At 40.5% G+C, this 20,852-nt stretch overlaps 1 protein-coding gene across 1 annotated transcript in view; it reads right to left on the bottom strand.

Moving 5' to 3' along the window:
* The window catches only part of LOC100705180 (protein kinase C-binding protein NELL1), a 292,322-nt gene that overhangs the window by 6,214 nt on the left and 265,256 nt on the right, over nucleotides 1-20,852 (bottom strand). The window contains exons 16-19 of the mRNA XM_005458917.4: nucleotides 16,901-17,041; nucleotides 7,950-8,143; nucleotides 1,477-1,653; nucleotides 879-1,103 (exon numbers count right to left, since the gene is read on the bottom strand). Of these exons, the coding sequence (XP_005458974.1) occupies nucleotides 879-1,103; nucleotides 1,477-1,653; nucleotides 7,950-8,143; nucleotides 16,901-17,041 (737 nt within the window). The remainder of the gene's footprint in view (nucleotides 1-878; nucleotides 1,104-1,476; nucleotides 1,654-7,949; nucleotides 8,144-16,900; nucleotides 17,042-20,852) is intronic.

Here is a 20,852-nt window from a genome sequence, read left to right as displayed (position 1 = left end):
GGGGGCAGCAGCCTATCTTCACCTAACGTGTGTTCCTGCCACAGTCATCTGCATGTTCACTTCTTTTAAGGTAAAAATGCTCCTTACATCATCTCCGACAGTCATTTTTCTTTTATGCATTCATCTTAGAACACATATAAATAGACACTGTGTGCCCTCTAGCACACATTAGCTAAATTGATTATGCCACATTTTCAGTCTCAGAAATTTTCTGCTAACAGCCTGTAATGGCTGTCATTACTGGTAAAATTGTGATCTTTTGGAACAGTCTGACATTTTTACATCCAAAACCCACAAGTCTTATTGCATTTGCAGACCCCGGAAGAATATCAAACAGAAGTTTAGGGAAAGTGTTTTTAAGTTAGCGATCTCCTGTATACTTCAGCCTAGCATGTTTGCCATTGTGGCGGCTCTGCTACAATCACGCTGGTTTATATTGTGTCCAGCTGGCATACATTTGTGCCTAGCAGAGCCGCCCCTAACCCTGCCAATCAGAACAACCCCTATGGCCAGTTACTTTTTTACTCGTTGTAATGGCTTTTTATTACAACACAGAGAGCTGACTGTCGGTCTTGGAGTTGGGGAAATTGGCTAATTTCTGTGTTTTCTCTCAGTCAGATGTGAAAACAATGATTTATGTCAGATCTTTTCCTGGACAGCAACACAGTGCTTGGGCTTCTTGCCCTGATGTACACTGTTTTTGTGTAACTGTGCCATACAAAGTTAGCAGTCCCCATCACCCCTCAATAGCCTTAATAATAGCAATGATGACAGGTTGAAATAAATTGAAATATTCACTTTACAAACAGGCACTTTGAAGCTCAAAAAGAGTTTTAAAAAATCCACACAATTGGTTTGTTCATGCTGCATTGACCTACCTTGCACTTGCAAGTGGTGCAGGGTGATTTGGGCATATGCCATGTGTCTCCGCTGAGGCGGGCGATGCCTGCAGGGTCCTTGCATGTCTGCCGAATGTCATACGACAGGTTGTCAGCCAGGCAGGGGTCTGTGACGCAGCGCGGGCAACATTCGCCCTCTGCTACTGCCGTGTACTCGCACATCAACGTGGGGCAAACTAGAGGCCAGCAGTCGACCTCCCCCTCCTGCAGAGACACAGGCAGCGATGAAAAAAAGCACCAGAATTGCTACTGCGTGTGTGAATTTTCTTTTTTTCTTTAGTGTGTGTTTGTGTGTGTGTGAGAGAGAATCCAGTTACAGATCTCATGCTGATCTGTTGCCACATCTCAAATTAGAGAGGTGGTAATTTTCTCAGCCCTCATACACACACAGTTAACCAGCAGATCAGGGAGTGGTATAAAATAAAGCCCTGCTCTGAGCTTCATGTTGGAGAGGAGGGTTTTGTCTTTTTGATGTGATCTGTGTCTTCCAACAAAGCTCTTTACCACACTCAGCATGAATGCCTGCTTTTATTTAAAATGGACAATAGCTTCTCTATGACTGTGTGTGTGTACAGACCATGCAGCGGCACTGCTGGCAGCCGTACAACCAAGATGCTCCGCTGCGGTAAAGTGTGCGTCCGCTCTGATCCAGACACTGGCTGCTGGGCCTGTTGTCACAGCCAGGACAACAGAACAGATCCTCTTCTGGGTCTCCACAGTCACAAGGTCTTCGCCTGCAGTACGTCTGCCCATCCTAAACGACAAACGTCACACACATCAGGGTGCAAACTGGCTTAAATAATGTATGTAGCTTATCATCTCCGTATATTCTGGGCTGTAAAATACAATACCCAATACACAATAAAGGCGTCCCTCAGTAAAACAAAGGGCTTCCAACTCACTTCCAAAAATGAAATAATGGGTCTATAAACATGAAATATTACTGTGAACAAACACAGTTTGAGCACTTTCCTGAGGCAAATTTTTACTTTTGTGTAAATGATCCGTCATTGTCTTTGACAAATGGGAACACCCTGAAGTCGCAGTACGAAGGCACAGCCTTACAAACAATGCATTTTTTCTGACTTTCTGCTTTTCATTCTCTCTCATCAATTTGCAAAACAATAATATGAACACAAAACAGGTTTTTAAAGCACTTTGTTCATTTTTTCTAAATTAAAATTTAATGTCTGATTTATATAAATGTCTGGCCTAAAATTAGTAACTTGTTAAGCACTTTTGACAACACGTCTTGCTGACAGTCAACCAAACTGGATGGGGGGCATTCTCTACTGAGAGCAGGTCTGGACCATGGATGATATAAAGCAGGTTTGAAAAGTGAGGATAATGCGAAAGAGCCTTGAACCTGCATTCTCTCTGAAGGCCACCAGATGGTAAAGCTGCAGTTGTAAAGACTTCTATGGGAAAGTCTATGGAAAAATTGCTACAGTATCTGTCTTGATCTCTGTAAAGAGTTTCCTGCTAGCATCATGGCTCAGTCACTGGTTTCGGGTTCTATTTGATAAAGAATGGCTTCTTTTTTATAGATCATGGTGACACTCTGTTTAAAACTGGAGGACTTGTCAGTCACAAGTCATTAGCTAATGGGTTTCACAGTCAGACATGGTCCTCTTATATCGTCCAGTTTGTTGAAACCAGAAGGGCGATGGTAAAAATGCTAATCTTGAGGCTTGGTGGCTGTCAAAAATTTTCAATCCTTCATCATCTCAGTAGATGATTCACTAGACATATGGCTTGAAGTTCATACTGACTCGCACCAAAAACTTTGCAGCTTCACTGACAGGGAATTTACATTTCCTATTTATGTCCAGTTATTTCAGTTAGACACAGATGTGTTCTAGTCAAGATATAAAAGCATCTCAAGTATCATTGATAGAAGTGGGACGCACCAGCGCTCAATAGTGTGTGTCATAACAAAGAGCCTGAAGAACAAAGAGCATAACAAAGAGCCTTTTTAACACTTTGATTAATAATTGAAAACATCTATAATAAAATCCTCTGGTGATGTTAGTCTTTCTTTTTCTTAAACTAAGTTTTTATAATATAATATAAGCATCAAGAGAACACTAAATGGCTAAAAGACACTAAAGATGTAGAAAAATACCTATGGGTGATTTCATTGTCTTGTAACAAATTTAAAATTTTCCATTTTAAAAAAGCAATTTAATAACGCTGTAAATGAGACTAGAAAGGGTTGGGCGGCAAAGTGAAATGCAGAAGAATCCGACTGATCTGCCTTTCCAGCCGCTGTGTCATTGGCTCCCTGTCTGTACCTGGAGAAAACTTTATGGTCCATTTTACTCAGCCCAGCCAGCACTGTCTGGCCCCAGGACGGCAGTGTAATGGAGATGTAAAAATGTTACATAAAAAGGCTGTTAGAAAATGTATGAGGGCCATAAAGTCATTCTGCATACCATTAAAAGGGCAATACAGAGCCAATGTTTTATCGATGCATATTGTCCTGCTACAGTAACTTGTGAGTCCCGGGGTGCTGGTACTGATGGCCTTGGTCTTTACAGTTACAACCCTGGACTTGCTGGGGAAATTACTGCCAATTCTATCGCGCTGGGAGAAAATATGAATGCAGGCTGCTCTTTTTAGTACAAGGAATAAGACCAGGTCTGAATGCCAATGACATACATTTGTGCCAATCAAAACAATTTTACTGCTTTTTTCAATAATAACTGTTATGAAAAATTTGATGACTGCAGACAGCAGTCCTTCTTTTAAGGAGGTATGATATGTTTTCCAACACAGTCGCACAGAATGTTTGAATTTTCTCAAATTAATTCACTCAGGGAGCTTGTTGATCTTTGTGGGGAAACTTTTATATAACTCTAAAATCTTTTTTCTTTTTTACTTAACTTGATTTTCCGTTTCATTTTTTTTAAATTTTGGTTTTTCACTCTGGATAACGCTGAATAAGGAAGATCTTTGGTCTTAACAGTCTCACTTTCATTTCACATGGCAGTGTGTTTGCACAAATGTATTCCTCACTGCCGTCTTTCCAATGTGTGCCTTTTGCAGTCTGTCATTTCTGATATGTTCATCTTTAATTTCCCTCTCTTTTCACAGACTAAAGTAACTTTGTGGCTCCCTTACAGTCACAAGTGATTTTCATTGCTGGTCCCAAGACACCAGATCACTGCTTGCTTACATTAAGTCAGCATCCCATATCAAACTTCACTCACCCCTTCAACAGCTGGAATAAAAACCAACATACCTGTGGATCCATAAGTAAGTGAAAGACTCTTTAGTATGTATATTGCAAGCCTGTAGTAAAGCTTTTTCTTTTCTTTTGGTTTATGTCACTTATGGAATGGTCACACTACAGTAAAACTACAACAGCAAAGCCAATGATTTCCTGGGGATTGTATTGAATTCTTCCTGATTGCACAACTGCAAGCATTTGGTTTTGGTTTGGTTTTCTGGCTAAACCCTGAATGTAAGATTTGTTAATTTGATGGAACACAGTTAATCGCTGCCAGACAAAAAGACTTCGAAATGATCACCAGAGTGATTCTACTTCAGAAACATAAACGGGTAAAAACAGAGACTTCAGTCCTGACAGTTCATCACTGCTTTTGGTACTTGTTGAAGTTCAGGGTCTGGCTGCTGGGCTGGGGTTGGCATGCGCTCAGCTATAAAATCACTCTGGGTTCTTGGCTAGCTTTCTGTTAGCATGTTGTCTGTGCAGATACTTGCAAAGACCTGCAGTTCTATTAGCATTAATCAGGTAGTTCTCTTTCAAACATTCGTTAGCTGTCTCGCCCATTCCAAGCCAGCTACACCAAGCTTCCCTAACATGGCAGACCGCTGCCCAGCTGCCCAGAATTCCATCCCTGCGGTAGAAAAATCTCAGGTTCAGATACACATGACGCTTGTGTGATGTGCTTCGGGCTGCAACATGCCCAAGCGGCTGTTTCCACACCGGGTTCATGCGAACACTGCGCTCACTTTACCCTGAAAAGCCTTTGTCAAAGGCTAGCCCACCAGCCTAGCCTGTCGAAGAAGAACCAAATGCTGTCTGCAGTTGATGCACCGATGGAGCACATTGAATCGGTCATGCAAGGCACCAGGACATCGTCCTCCCGCTGGTGGACGATGCCGAGGTCAGCTGCGAAAGCTATGTTGTCCTTTTCCCCCTGAGGCTAATGATGAGCCACACAGCGAATTCTCTGAGCGAGCATTGGAACATCTCATTTCGGACAAGGATGACAACATTTCCTTTGGCCCCTCTGGTTGGAATTCTGCAACACAAGGGGCCGATTGTGAGAACCTTGGCACACAGTCCCGTGGCATGGAGCTATTTGACGTTGTAAAACGGGCAGCTGAAAAGCTGGCAATCCCATGGCCCACTCTGCCATTTTCTTCCTCCAAACACAAACTGAAATCAGTTGATTGAGGCAGAAGGTTCTCTGGTTATAAGTACCAGAGAAAGTTTACCCAAAGTTTTTAACGGGGCAGAAATGAGATAGCCTAGTGGCAAACTTTAAAATATATAAGCCGATAAAGCATCGTTGAAACAACTGCTCTCAGCTGGTATTTCAGGCCAAATAACTCTCTGTCTGTCTGCTTTAGATTAATCTCACACTCCGATGCTTTCTTCAAAAAGAAAAATCTGATCAATATCCCACTTTCCTGCTGCAACAGTGCACCATCTCATTCTGAGCACATAAAAGAGTCATTAAGATGCAAAAAATATTTGTCACACTGTAATGCAGACTAATCATAAACAGATGGGAGAAGAGCGTGTGTTTGGTTTTTTTTTTATGAACGGTCAGAAATGTTTCATACTTTGTGTTTGTGTCATAACTTGGCATATATTAGCCAAATTAATCTACACACTTAATTACTATGTGTGCTAAATACTTAGGGAAGGATTTTGAGATGTGTAGAAGGCACAATGTGTGGATGTTAAAGGGAATTTTTAAGTCTTATTTTTATAGTTTTGCTCATCCGTCTTATCAGTTGTTATAACACTGTAGCCACTAAGTTTATTGCTGATATCTCCACCTTTACAGTTTTGCTCATCTTTGATATGATTCCAATGGAGTTGTTTAGAGGATCTCGGCAAACTGCTGGTAACAATGTAGCTTTGTTCCCAGATCTCAGCTTTTACTTAAGTATATTGTTGTTTTGTTACAAATAAAGGTTCTTTCAGACAGTGAGTGATTACTGCTGGAATCAGCAGGATGCAACTTTGGCACAGAAAGTGCTGGCTACTTCCTGTCCTACGAGCCGATAAAACATAGACTGCTGCTGTCAAACTACTGCTCTGCATGCTGTTAAACAGAGCAGGTTATAGTGTGGAGTAGAGGAATTAAGCATAGAGATATAATTAATATATGCCTTGCCTACTGTTGTAAAATAATGAACCTTGTTTATAGATCCAGATGAGTAACAGTAACAGACTCGATGCTGATGTTGCAAGCCTCTGTTATTGATTTGTCTGGCCTCTGCTGGCAAAGTTTTTATCATTCATTGAACCTCAGATACAGTAAAATTTCTCCAGGAGGTCAGAGACAAGATTATGGATCTCCAGCTGCATTGTTGTAAAGAGTGAGAGAGAGAAACTGAAAAAGTTTAGCTGTCATGAACTCTGAATGCAGAGACAAAGTCAGCATGCATTAATGAGATTGGCTTCTGCTCTTCTCTTTGTTAACTCTGACCTGAGGAGCACAGTTGTGGTAGAAATATTCAGAGTAAAAATAATGGGAGCACAGGAAACTGTGTGATAGGATCAGGCCAGCAAAAACTGCAAAACTAATTCACTGAAATTAAGAAAGAGGTTAAACCAACGGAAGAGGAGATTCTTCTGCGTTCCCTGCTAACCCAACTCCACTTTCAGCGTTTACTGTTCGAGTTCACTGAACAGCCAGTGCACACGTTACTCATGTTGTGACTGTATTTTCAGTATTGTATTGCTCCCACGTTTATAAAGCCAGCTGCATTTCCAGTGCTGCTGTATTTTCTGGAATATCAAATATATTTTATAGAGTTACAATTTATTAAATTGATGAAATTTCATGAAAAATGACTGTCATGTCAATGATTTGATAAGTATCTGATGATAAGTGTAATTTTGTATTATTTGATTAGTAATTGTGGAATTCCACAGGGTGGTGTGCTGGGACCAATAATATTTACATTATACATGTTTCCCTTAGGCAGTATTACTGGAAGGCACAGCATATATTTTCACTGGCATGCAGAAGATACCCAGCTTTATCTATCCATGAATCCAGAGGACACACACCAATTAGCTAAACAGAAGCAATGTCTTCAACACATAAAAACATAAAAAATTAGAAACATCCTGTCTCAGATTGATGCTGAAAACTAGTTCATGCATTTATCACTTCTAGGCTGAACTGCATCATCATCATTATTATTATTATTATCATCATTATTATTATCATTATCATTATCGTTGTCGTTGTTGTTGTTATTATTATTATTGTCTTTAAAGTGACCTATAAAGGCTTCAGTTCCAAACTGCAGCAGTGAGAGTACTGACAGGGACTAGAAAGAGAGAGCATATTTCTCCCAAATTAATGTCTTGAATAATCATCTTATCTTAAAAACCTGATAGTTCCATATCTACCCCAGTAGAGCACTTTGCTCTCAGACTGCTGGTTTACTTGTGGTTCCTTCAGATATGGAACCAGCTTCTAGTCTGGAAGTAATTTCTCTATTATTATAGGGTTTTTACCTTCCAATATAAAGCTCCTTGAGGTGTAAGGATTTGGCACTGTATAAATAAAAATTGAACCGCATTGAATTAAATGTCAAACTATTGACTGGTGCTCACATGGTTTTATACCTTTTTTACTGTCCTTGGATAACCAAGCTATGATCCACCCATAATACACCTGGTCAATATAAAAACTCATTCATGGGAGGTCAGAGACGACATTATGGATCAGTTTCAGGTCCTGGTTGAAGTTAAAAAAAAAACAAACTCCACTGTTAACAACAGTATCGCTTATTGCAATAAATGTGTATGCATGTGATCATGTTCTATACCTTGCAGGAGCATACAGCACAGCGATCAAAGCTGGGTTTCCAATCTTCTCCATTGCGCCTGATTCCTTCTTCCTGTGGGCAGTCACCACTGCAGCCTGGACCAGATGTGCACACACAGTCATAGCCTCCCGGGAGGTTCACACACACACTGTCATTCCAGCAGGTGTGTGTCTGCAAACTGCACTCGTCAATGTCTGGAAAACAGAGAGTAATCCATAGTAAATAAATACCGGTCTTCTGTTTAAAGTTAGTTCTGTAAATGTAATTGTGTGACTAACGGTAAGAGTCAATAAAAGATCAATGGAAGAGAAAGAAACTGAGATGATAAAGTCATAAAACCAGTTAGGGAGGGGATGTGTTTGACTGAATTTACCAACTTCAGACGTTTTTGTTCGTGTTTCAGAAGGCGCAACAGTTTGGATAATGAAACCAGTGAAGATCCCAATACACAAATGCCACCACCTCATCCATTTATTATATTTATTTCTCTGAAAGTGCAATTAAAGGCAGTTCTCTGTCTCAACTCTCAACAGTAATGATAATAATGAGGTAAACTTGGTCTAAAATCACAGGGATCATGTTGTTGATAAATCTGATTTCAAAGTATGCTAGTATTTACAGGTCTTCCATTCTTATTCAGCGAATATCCAAGTCCCCCCCCCAGACATTAATCTTTATAATTCTGATTCTCTTTATTTTAGACTATCACACTCCTCTCATGGGATGATGTAATATTCCTTCCTCTTTGTCTTTTCTAACATGACCATCTGCATATAAAAACAATATTATTTTGCTCTCTAATTATTTTTAAGATACATGACAAAGGGCATGTTTTGCTTCTAATCAAAATGCACTGTGCAAACTCTACTACTTTGCTTGTCTAAATTATAAATTTGCAGCCTTTCTCCGTGCCTGACACCTGTTAGTAGAAGCACAAGTACAAATCCAGTTTTGATTAATTACAATGAATGGATTATGTTCAAGATTAACCTTTTTTTCCCCCCGAAGAACAATCGTGTTCTTTTATCTGGTCCTTGATACCAAATGAAGCACATGTATTACAACAAAAAATGCACTATTTTGCACATCTACACATGTGAATGTTTACTGTGTCAACTGTGTGGGGGATGTGGTGTACATGCACGTTAGATTTTTTTTCCCCGCACATTATTGTGGATTCTGAAAATAATGTGACATTTATGATGTTTACAAATCTTTATTTTAACTCCCAAGTTATGCAGTCACTCCATCAAATTACAGCATTTAGTTATTTTAGCGGCAGCAACTGAATTCACAAGTATTTGCGGTCAGTTAGGGAGGAGCAGCCAGAGTGCTGGCATCAGGCAGATTACACTTTGCATACATACTGGCATCATAGCTTTAGCCACTTCGTTTATATTCTCTTAGCCGATTTGGCTGAATCATCAAAGGATCTGCTCAGTCAGCTTCTTTGCCACTTTTACCCACTAGAGATCAAATAAACTAATCATAACAGAGAGAGCGGATGGCATTTTTCTCTGCTTTTCTTTATAAGCATGGCACAGGAAGGAAGGTGCCAATTGTCTGTCCATAACTATTACCAAGCCCTATAATTTTAACTCACTTTATCCCTACTAAATGCGAACTAATCGGAGAAAAAAGGAAAAAAAATTTTTTTCTTTTAACAGCAGTTTGTTTTTTTCCTCTTCCCTGCTAGCGCCTGCTGCCTGAAGTCATCAATCACACTCATTCGATACTGGCCGCATGCTAGCAGTGTTACATGAGCAAATTGCAAAAACAGAAAAAAATTAAAAATACATTATAAATAGTTAAATTCATGATTTACTGTATACTGAAGCATTGTACTCCCACTGGGAGGAAAATAGTCAGCAAGTCAATTTACATTCAACTCAACGTGAGTGATGACTGTCAGCACGGTTAAGAAGACTGATTTCCACATCACCATGTTTCCTTGCTGATTCCTACTGTCCACATTTCCATCACATGATTTTTGGACATGCCAGACTGAGCTCTGCATGATAACACTGCCTCAGCTTTGTTTTTTAAATTTGTATACAGTGCTGTGAAAAGTATTTGCCCCTTTGCTGATCTTATTTTTTTATTGTTTTGGTATCTTTTGTCACCCGTGTATGTTTCAGATTATCAAACATATTGTAATATTAGACAAAGATAACCCAGGTAAACACAAAATACAGTTTTTAAATGATTATTTTATTTTTTGAGAGAAAAAAGCTATCCAAACACACCTGGCACCTATCTGGAAAAAAAAAAAAGTCACAAGACTGGGCAAAAACGGCACCCCTGCGAGAGTAAAAACCACCGCTGACCAAAAAGAGCACAAAAGCTTGTCTCCTATTTGATAAAAAAACACATCTTGATTCCCAAATACTAGTTCCAAATAAAGATTTTTGGAACTTTTTGTAAAATTTGGCTCATTTCACATCTGGCACAAAACTAACAGCTAAACAACTAACACATCTTTAGAGTGGGGTACTCCGGCCTCAAATCCAATTGATGCATCAGTGGTAGGGAAGCATGTTATCATACACAACATCCAACATTTCACTATGTGACGGCTGTGACTCAGAAGGTAGAGCAGGCTGTCTACCAATTGGAAGGTCAGCGATTTGAACTTCAGTGTCCTTGAGTGAGATACCAAACCCAAAATTGTGCCTGAGTGTGATAATCAGAAAATACTTGAAGGCATAGACCAAAGTACTGTATGAATGCGGCCTGAAGTAAAAAAGTGGTTTAAATGCTCAACTACAGTAGAACAAACACTTCTATAAGTACCAGTCCATTTAATATACAAATTTTTACATCTTACTTGCTTTACTTTAACTATTTTTTGGTCTATAAAACCATTTTTTTTGGTTCTCTCTCGATATTAACCATCTGACTATGACTTTTCCTCACAAAAAGAAAGGTGGTTTCTATCCCATATCCAGAACTGTGCTTGAGATGACCATAATAGCAATATTTGCCCCCACTGACATCACAAGAGTAGAAAAAACTGTGTAAAACTAAGCATTTAGAAAAGACTCGAGTTTTTCTTTTGCTTCATAGGAATTACTTGTACAGAAAATGTAAGAAAAAAAAATGTCACCACGTGAATATTTCACGTGGCTCATTAGAGCCATGTCTTAATAAGGCCTTTAACTATTCCCATTTCCCCCAAATCAATAAGAGACATCAACATCATGGTTCAAACAAGAAGGCATGTGCACAGTTTTAGACATGTCTTTAATAACACCAAGACACAGATGACTGGGGAGTTTTTAAAGCACAGATATTAAGAAGCTGACTGCAGTAAAGGCAAAGTCCCTTTATTGAGCTATAGCTTTGTGCATACTCACAAAAGTAAAGTTAGATGGTAAAGTGTCTCTCTCTCTCTCTCCTCGCCTCCAAATAGTCCTAAGCCAGGTTCTGCCAGAGGTTTCTTCCTGTTAAAAGGGAGTTTTTCCTTTGGACTGTTGCCAAGGGCTTGCTCATAGGGGATTTTCTGATTGTTGGGGTTTTTCGGTATTATTGTAGAGTCTTTACTTTACAGTATAAAGCACCTTGAAGCAACTGTTGCTGTGATTTGGCATTGTATAAATAAAATTGCATTGAATTGAATTGAAAATGTGTTTGTAGTGAGTGCCAGAGTGCATCTTAAATAATACAGCTGATCAGGGGCAGCTATAAAGTTTGTACTGCTTTATGAATTGTGAGTGAAAAACACAGCCAAACAAATGTAAGGCGATTTATTGCTACCTCAATCAGTGCTTACAAGCTAATATTAACTTGCTATAAGAGTGTAATGTTATCAAAGGACACACTAAAGCAACAAAAACACATGACTTGTACCTTTGGAGTGTTACACTGACATTTTTAGCACCTCTGGCCCAAGTTGCTCAGACTGTTAACACCATGCAACATATATTTATGTTACTGCTGGTGGAAAATGATGAGTGGTACCCAGCGGGCAGACCTGCTTTGTGTGGATACATGAATCTTGGCCAGTGCCTGTTGCCAAATCATCCGCAACAATGGTGACACTGCTTAATATATAGCACTCTAATTGGCTGCAGTATCAAGTTTGCTTGATACAGAGAGATAGAGAGCAGAAAGCGGCGCAGTCGGGAATTTATTGTGCCAGCAACAGACTATTTGCATACGCTAAATGAAATCCCCATCAGCCAGTCAGACACACTGTACCTCTGCTGGTGGAGGATTAATGCTCTTCATGCTACATTCACCACATTCAGCCACAAGCTGCTGCTCACAGATGAAGCCTGCTCTCACATGTGGCCTACGAAAGACGACTAAATACAAAAAGCCCTTTAGAGTAACCATCTGAGCACAGCCAATCACATGTAGAACTTACACTCGCAGTTAAATGTGCTGTTACACATGAAAGCACTAATCCTGCGTATATACATGATAACACACATTTACAACAAGCGCACAAATTACTAAATCCCTCTGACAGATGTTGGTAATTATGGAGCATCAGTAAGCTTGGGTATTTTAGTATTTACACTATTTTTCTTTGGTATGTCTCCAGGCAGTCCATATGGAAAAGGTCACGTACACCACAGAGAGAGGGAAAATGATGCAGAAACCCTGTCTTGCAGGGAGACAGTGTGAGTTTATGCTGTATTATCCTCATCTTTATTCACAATCTGTTTATTAAAGCCACCTGTCTCCCCCTAAAGCATTAGGCGTAATGAACGACTGTCAAAACGCAGCCCATGCAGCTTTCAGTCACAGCCTCACCACAGCAGAGTTGCGTGGCACAATGCAACACTATACAGTGTTTTGCCTGGGGCATCGCAACGTGGTGTAGCCAAGCCAACACACAGAACTAAGAATGCAGTGAAATCTATCGTGAGAAAACACAATATGACACAGAGAGAAAGGCAGACAATGCGGACGTGTTTGAAGCGCCTGTGTGACAGCTGATGAATGGCCCTCTCAAGCCCAAACTGAGGCAGAGTGCACTTAGTGGCTTCACAAATAAAACACTCTTGTAGATCCATGTGTCACACAGCAGGATGCCCTCAGAGCAGCTGAGTCATTTGCTCTACGTTCAAAAACAGAAATTAATGCCAACGTTACAACAAAACACTTATTTGAAAAACAAATGACGCGTCCTTTTCATACAAGCCATCTTCACAGGGCACACATCCACCAACACTGTATAATTCCCTAATTTCCTTTTTTGCCAAAACACAGAATATTTCCGACTGATTACCACTTGAGTTATTTTTGTCACCATAATCGGAACCTATTCCAGTTTATTTTAGAGTAATATGTTAAAGCGAAGCTATTTGACTTTTAGATTTGTGTCCTAACCTCTTTGCCATATGCAGTTACTTACACTTGTATAAAGAGCCTCTAATTCTTGTCCCTAGCCATCTCCTGCATGGCTGCAAGGGTGTAGGGTAGGGACACCTCTGACATTTTTCCCTCCACATGTTTCCTGACTGTTTTGCATTTGGCTAGGGTCAGTGTCAGTACTGGTGGCATGAGGGTGGCCTGAGGGTCCAACGTCCTCTAGTGGGCCCTGTGCTCACTGCCTGCCACCGTGGAGCCCGATTGGCATTTGGCGTAGAATATCAGAATTAGCACAGGTCCACCGCTGACGACCTGTGTTTCTCACAGATGAGAGCAGGTTCGCCCTGAGCACATGTGACAGACGTGAAAGGGTTGCACCATTTTTTCATTTTGATTTTTGGGGTGTCTTTCAATTCCGCCCTCTGTTGATCATTTCCATTTCCATCAAACAATGTGGCATCCTTTTGTTCCTATCACATTACTCAGTCCATGTCAGTGTAGATATCATACGTGTTTGTTCCCCCCATTGAGCTCTGATGTGTTTGCCAAGTGTTCCTTTTTTTGAGTCCTACTCCCACCTCCTTAACCCAATATCAGTAAAAGGACAGGATTTGGCATTTTATGCATAGATCTCAGTGGCTAGTGAAAAGAAAAACAAAAAACAAGTGAATGAGAAGCTATCCACATAGAAGCAGTTCTGTGTACGACAATATGAGAGCAATCATATCTCATAGTTATTCATTTAGGGAGGGTGCTGGTTCATAAAAAGTCTTTGAAGTCATTGTTTCCATCTCCATACTGTTGCTCCCACAAACCTTTATTGTTAATCTGTTGGATATCCTGTCAAAAAAATAATGACAAGGAGTAACCAAGCCCCCCCCCCACACAAACAGTGTCTGACTGAAGATTTCACCCTGCGCGGTGGTGACACGCTCTTGGCAAACACCGAGCCAACGACGTGGTTAACTGACTAGTGCTGCTGCTCCCTGCTTCGAGCTGGCTTTCTTATTACAAAATGCTACTTTATGTTCGGTTGACTCATGAAGGGCTGTTGGAGGGATATTGTGGAAGGGGGAAAATCCTGTTAAAATGTCATTTGTACTTATTTCCCCTGCCGGCATCCAGCTTAATACTGTAAAGTGGGCGGAGAAAAGGTGGCGGATATACTATCTCTCCAACATGCACTCAAATGCATCAGACATGTACCATCCACATTTATGAAGCCTAGAAAGCAACACAAGTGCTTTCACTAATCACGCCACTGCATACACTAAGTTTCCAGTCATAAAGCCTCAGAACACAAGAAAGTTAACATCCAGTTAGACTTGCTTGAAGACACATGACTGAATGTGCACATCAGAGTAACTAAAGACCATTAGATGAAGGCAATGAAACATATTTATGCATCATATTGTCATAAAGACATCTCATTACACAGTGTTTTCTTGTTGTGCCACTAGACACTTGATCAAATAAGTACTACTGCTTCTGATAGAAGTACAAGAAAAATTATGACACCAAAAAAAGCGGTGCACTTAGGGAAGGAGCTTTGTGAAATGTGTTGAAATTAAGAACCAGAGTGGAGAAGTGGATTATATTGCAGGAAGGATTTTCTACAGCAGTTCCTGATACTTCACAACAACAACTCTGAAACCATCACGATCCACAGCGGCTGATGTGAGCTCTCTGCAGCTGCCAATATCCATGTAGGACAAAGCCACCATCATTTCAGAGCTGCAAGATTATATGGGCTGTATTTTTGATACCAAGCAGATAGCTGTAGTCATTTTTCCTTTAATATTACCACGGAGGGAAATAACACTTTCACGCCAATACCTGGCAAAAGTATACAAAACTGCAAAAACCTGAAAAACTGGGTTTGAGATGTTTCAAGTTTTTATTTGTATTTTTAAGACCAACATGAATTATATTTGCAGTAGGTGGTTGTGCTGACCTGCAAGTCACTGTGCATGAAAAGATTTAATCACTAATTGAATGAGCAAATAGGACATCATAATGGCAAAACATTTGTAGTATGGCAATATGATGTGGGTGTTCAGTCTGTGTGTTAATGTGATGCAAAGCTGTTGTCGGTTAAAGTCTGACATTTCTGGTACATCTGTCTTATCGCTTTCCTTCAGAACTGAGTTGAAGTGAAACCACTCCCCTGGAACGGAATCTACTGAAATCGTGCTTCTCTTCTTCAAGTAAATAAATCAAACCAGACTGCTGATGTTGCAATATGATTTAAAGGTTAAATCAAGGCAAAAGCATTTCACTCAGCCAAGCGATCCTGTTCGCCACACCTATTACACTCTGCAATGGTGCAAAAAAAAAAAAAAAAAAGCAAAGCAATGGCTTGAATTTTTTGAGAAATTTTTATCTGAGCTTCTGTTCTTGTAAAGGAAGAATGTGGGAAATATAAAATTAGGCACTGATGTGCACTTTATGTCACAGGATCAGGAATCGGTGAGCAGCTACTGTTTACTCAAGTTCTGTGAAAGAATAGATCCCTGTCAGGAGCTCAGTAAGCTCCAGTGTGGTATTGTGATAGGATACCTCATCTGATAGATGAGATATTTGTCTGACTGCACCGTGCCAAGTCTAAAGTTTGGTGATGGGGGGGAAATTGTGGTATGTTTCTTTTTTAAGGAGTTGGGCTCAGCCCCTTCCAGTGAAAAGAACTCTTAATGACTCAGCATACCAAGATATTTTAGACAATTTCATGCTCCCCACTTTGTGGGAACAGTTTGGGGATGGCCCCGTCCTGTTCTAACATGACTGCACACCAGTGCACAAAGCAAGCTCCATAAAGACAGAGATGAGCAAGTTTGGTGTGGAAGAACTTGACTGGCCTGCACAGAGTCCTGTCCTCAACCCAACAGAAAACCTTTGGGATAAATTAAAGCAGAGACTGTGAGCCAGGCCTCCTTGTCCAACATCAGTGACTGACCTCACAAATCTGCTTCTGGAAAAACGGTCAAAAATTCCTGTAAAGACACTCCTAAACCTGCTAAACCCTATGGATTAAGAATGGGATGTCAGTCAAGTCATATACATGTGAAGGCAGACGAGCAAATACTTTTGGCAATGTAGTGTAAATCTGCTAAACACTAGCTCAAAGCAACCTTCTAAATGAAAAAGCCTCACAGTAACCTATGTAACCAAAATGTGAGTCACACCCGACCACTCAAAATTTAAGAAAAATAAACTTTTGTTTTTGTTCAGCCACGGGAAAAGCAAATAGCACAAAAAAATACCAATACCGTTTCAAACTTGTTATTGGCTGGTGAAATTCCCCCAACACAAAAACTATAACAATGGCACAAGGCCAACATGTGTTCCCATGAATAGCTCACACCAAGCGGTTGGATCTCGAGCTTTAAAGGTGACAAGACCTTTAATTAGACTGGTTTTCCCATAGAGGGCATGTTAAATCAAACACACATGTGCTAAACCAATACACAACATCGCAGTCTGTGCTTAGGTTTAGAGATGGAAGATAGACAGTAACAGTATAATTAGACAGAGAAAAAGAGACGAGTCTGCAGCTGCTAGGTGGCCGGCACACAGAAGCTGAGGAGGTGATGTTTCCAGTAGTGATAAGTTTCAATTCAGTGTATGCTCACCGATGCAGGAGCTCCCGTCGAGCAGGTAGGAGCCATTGTCATGGAAACCACTTCTGCATTCACAGTGGTACCAGCCAGGCAGGTTGACACAGCGGGAGTGGTTGTGGCACTCAATCAGGCCCTCTGCACACTCGTCAATATCTGAGGACACGAACACACGCAGCAACATCACTGTCAGTCAAAACATTTTCCTGGCAACAAGCGCGAACCTGAAACTTCAGCTCATTTTGTGTCATTTGATGTTCTGCCTGTTCTTTGATCTGCGCTGTGCAGCAGCGGCGGTTCAGCCAATCAGAACAAAACCACTGCCGCGACAGCAGAGCTGGGTCAGCGGATGCCCACATTAGACAGCCAAACACATCTCCAGCTTGTCTGCCGCAGCAGGGATCAAAGTCTCTTAGAAATCACACCATTTGGCTGCAGAGTTGTTTCCAGTTGCGCACTTTTTTTCCCCCTTTCTATTTCTTCTCCTTGCTCACTCACACTTTGTCTCTGGTGTGCAGCATGCATACAGAGGCTCAGCCCAGAGGTGTTAGGTCTTTGCACCTTCCTGGGAGAGTACATTTCTCTGATCCATTATTTATGGTGTGAGCACTGCAGTGTAAAAATTAACAACCTAAATATCTTCCCAAGTCCAGCAATAATATACAGTTGACTCAAGGAGGTACACACTATGTGACAAGTCAGATGATTTACCAGTACATGACAATAATTACAGTTGGCAATATTTCTTGAAAAAAGAGAAACATATCTTTAGAGAAGAACCTGAGGCCCTACATGTGGAGGAGCCGGGGACTGAGCTGCAGCTCTACTTCCTTAGCAACCGCTGCGTCACCTATATGTGCAAGTAATCTGAGTGAAAATGCTGGGGATTCCAAACTAACTTGCCTGTGTAGTGCATGTGACAGAAAAGAAGCTTGTAATAGAAGTAAGTGGCAAATATACAGTGCTTCATCTTGCAGCTCTTGCTTGACTGTAAACTTGGATTTTGTTTCTTGCATGTCAATGTATCAGTGCAGCTCCATGCATGCCTTGTTGGTGTAGGGTAATATGATCAAAATAAGTCAATATCCACACTTTCTGAAATCTGCTGGGCTTTGTCTTGTTCAGCCTGATAGTGTTGCAGATTAAGGCTGTCATTTAGGGGAAGAGCAAAGTGCAAACATTTTTGCTCCATATAAGAGTGCCAGTGACAGGGCAATCCATTGTTCATATATGTACTTTAACTAAAACCGAGATACAGCAATTTTGTCATATTTTAAGCTTCTATAGAAATCATATTAACAAAGGTGTGTGAACCTTTTTAGCAGGATAAAGGGCTTGGATGAAGAAATATCATGAAAAATATTGTGTTCAATTTGTTAGGCCTCCAGATCGTTCCATAATACATTACACCAATCAGGCATACCGTTGGGACCACTAATCGGTAACTGATTATCTCTTGGCTCCTTTTAGTGGGTGTGATATTTTAGGGATCACATGAACATTTAGTCCTCAGAGTTGATGTGTTAGAACCAGGAAAAATGGGCATGTGTAAGGATTCGAGTGAGTTTGACTAGGGAAAAATTGTGATGGCTAGACGACTGGATTAGATCGCCTCCAAAACTGCAGCTCTTGTCGGGGAGTTCCCATCTGCAGTGGATATATCTGCCTGACACAGTTACACTGTGAAGTGACATCTTGCCTCTGATTGACTTCAGTATGCTGAAATGCCACCAATCTCACCGTGCTTAAGGTTAATAGTTAACATGCTATAACAAGAAAAATGGTATTACAAAAAATTGATTTGGTATTTGAACAACGCTCATGTTTGCACTGCTCCAGCCCTGTTGTGAAAGTACATGCCTTGCCCAGGACTTTCAACCACACACATATTTACTGGTGTATAAACACAAGGAGAGCTCAACACTGCAGCCTGGTGCGCTGTAGGTAATAAGATGTGACAGCTGCTGGGAGGGCTGCCCTCTGCCTGCCTCTCAGGTCAAAGATCTGGTCAAAGTTACACCAAAAGATTCCCTCTCTGACATCTCACTTAAACAACCCAAGATTAGAAGTGACTGGTGGCTGAGAGAAGCAGACTCCTCCAACAAAAGAGCAGCACTGTGCAGGTACACGAGGGGGCATATGCTCAATGACTGTGTGTTGTCAAAACTTAGGTAACTGTGATAGGTTTGTAGCATAAACCTATTCGCTGGAATGTTCAAGACGACCACGACAAGCGCCGTTCCTTCGCTTGACCCCAGTCACTCTCGTCTGCTCCCTCGTAACACTGCTCTTTTATTGAGGTTACATGAATATACATAGGTTCATTAACATAGGACGTATACATACACACAAAGAGTACCTTGCCTGTGCGTTGTGTAAGTGTGTGTGTGTGTGTGTGTGTGTGTGTGTGTGTGTGTGTGTGTGTGTGTGGTGTGGGGGGGGGGGGGGGGGGGGGGGTGTCAAGATGTGACCCCATAAAGGACTTCCCTAAACCTGCTGGTCTGGAAGTCCGGCAGTTCATCTAAACAAAAGGCACTTAGACTAAAACAGACAGAGAAGGTACGACCTCTCCCATGCTCCCAGGATGTGGGTGTGAATGCCAGAGCACTCTGGAATGCACACAAAGCCCTTGCAGACTCCTAAGGATCACACACCCTATCACTACACAATCGATTATACACCTCTAAGCATATATGGTTAAATATTTCCTAATACAAATGACAATAATAAAATCTAAACCCATCAAACTGCTTCATGATTATGCACATTGTTTTTGCATCCAGAGAGGAATTTTTCAAAGAATGTCATATTTTTATTACCTGTAGACAAATAGTAGTTTAAAACCTGGCTTTGGTTAGTCAGTCAGAGTATAATCATCTGTCCGGATTTGTATTGTTTCCGTTTTCCATTTTTCACTGAAAGCCATAAAAAACAAAGTCCACGCAGAGCCACCCAAGCACTCATATCATTTGTTTATACACACACACAGCCACACTGATTAAAACAGACAGTTAATTTTCAAATTAAAGGCCCTTGGGAAAACACTGGAAATAAAGTGTGAATCAGCATCACAGTAGGATTACTATTTGAAATCCATTTATGCTGAATACTCACATATATAGTTTAGAATCAGTATTCTGTATCTTTAATACTGAAACTCATGGAATAGCCTTTCTAGTTTTGCATTAGTAAACATGCTTATCGTCCTAATGGAAAAGGATTTGAAAAGATAATACCCTCTATGAAAAAGCTACAGTACACAAATAACAGGCAAGAGTGCTGCCTGCTTTCTTAACCCTTTAAGACCTGCCATAGAATCAAGTCTGCCAGAGCTTACTTTATATTTTTACATGCTGTAGTGCCATTTTTGGGAGCATTTCAAGTTGCTATACATCAATACAACTGTAATAGCCCATATTTTAATAATATGTATGCATTAAGTCCATAGTAACTACATTATTGCACTTTTTTGCAATTAAACTACAAAAAAATTGAAAATCGTTTTTGGTTTTTTTACATATATTTTTACTTGGAGAAATTTAAAAGGTTTATCCCTCAAAACTTTAAATACAAAAAAGTTGCAAAAAATAGTTTACAACAACAGGAAATTTATTTTGAGTGTCTTCATAGTTTTACTTTTGAGATACACCAATTTTTATATACTGCAGGAAAAACGAAAAACAATCCTATGATGCAAATTTGCAAAGAAAACAGCAAGTGCATCAAAAAAAATTATTTCCAGCAGTGCAATTCGAGTTCTAAGCACCCCAGAAACTATTCAGAAAAGCAAGCAAGTCAAATATGACTTATAAAAACACCAGTATAGGCTTTCAGGGCCTACAAGAAACTACATTTTCCGCGAAAATGACGTCACTTCCGGTATCGGGCAGGAAATGGCGGATGTGCGATCGTTCGCGTTGACATCTGTTTCAATGTGGGAAGTGTTACGAACAGCTGATCGGATCGG

Source organism: Oreochromis niloticus, linkage group LG1, assembly GCF_001858045.2.
Source record: "Oreochromis niloticus isolate F11D_XX linkage group LG1, O_niloticus_UMD_NMBU, whole genome shotgun sequence".
NCBI lineage: Eukaryota > Metazoa > Chordata > Actinopteri > Cichliformes > Cichlidae > Oreochromis > Oreochromis niloticus.
The sequence above is the reverse complement of the archived record's forward strand: the minus strand, read 5'-3'. Positions and strand labels throughout refer to the sequence as shown.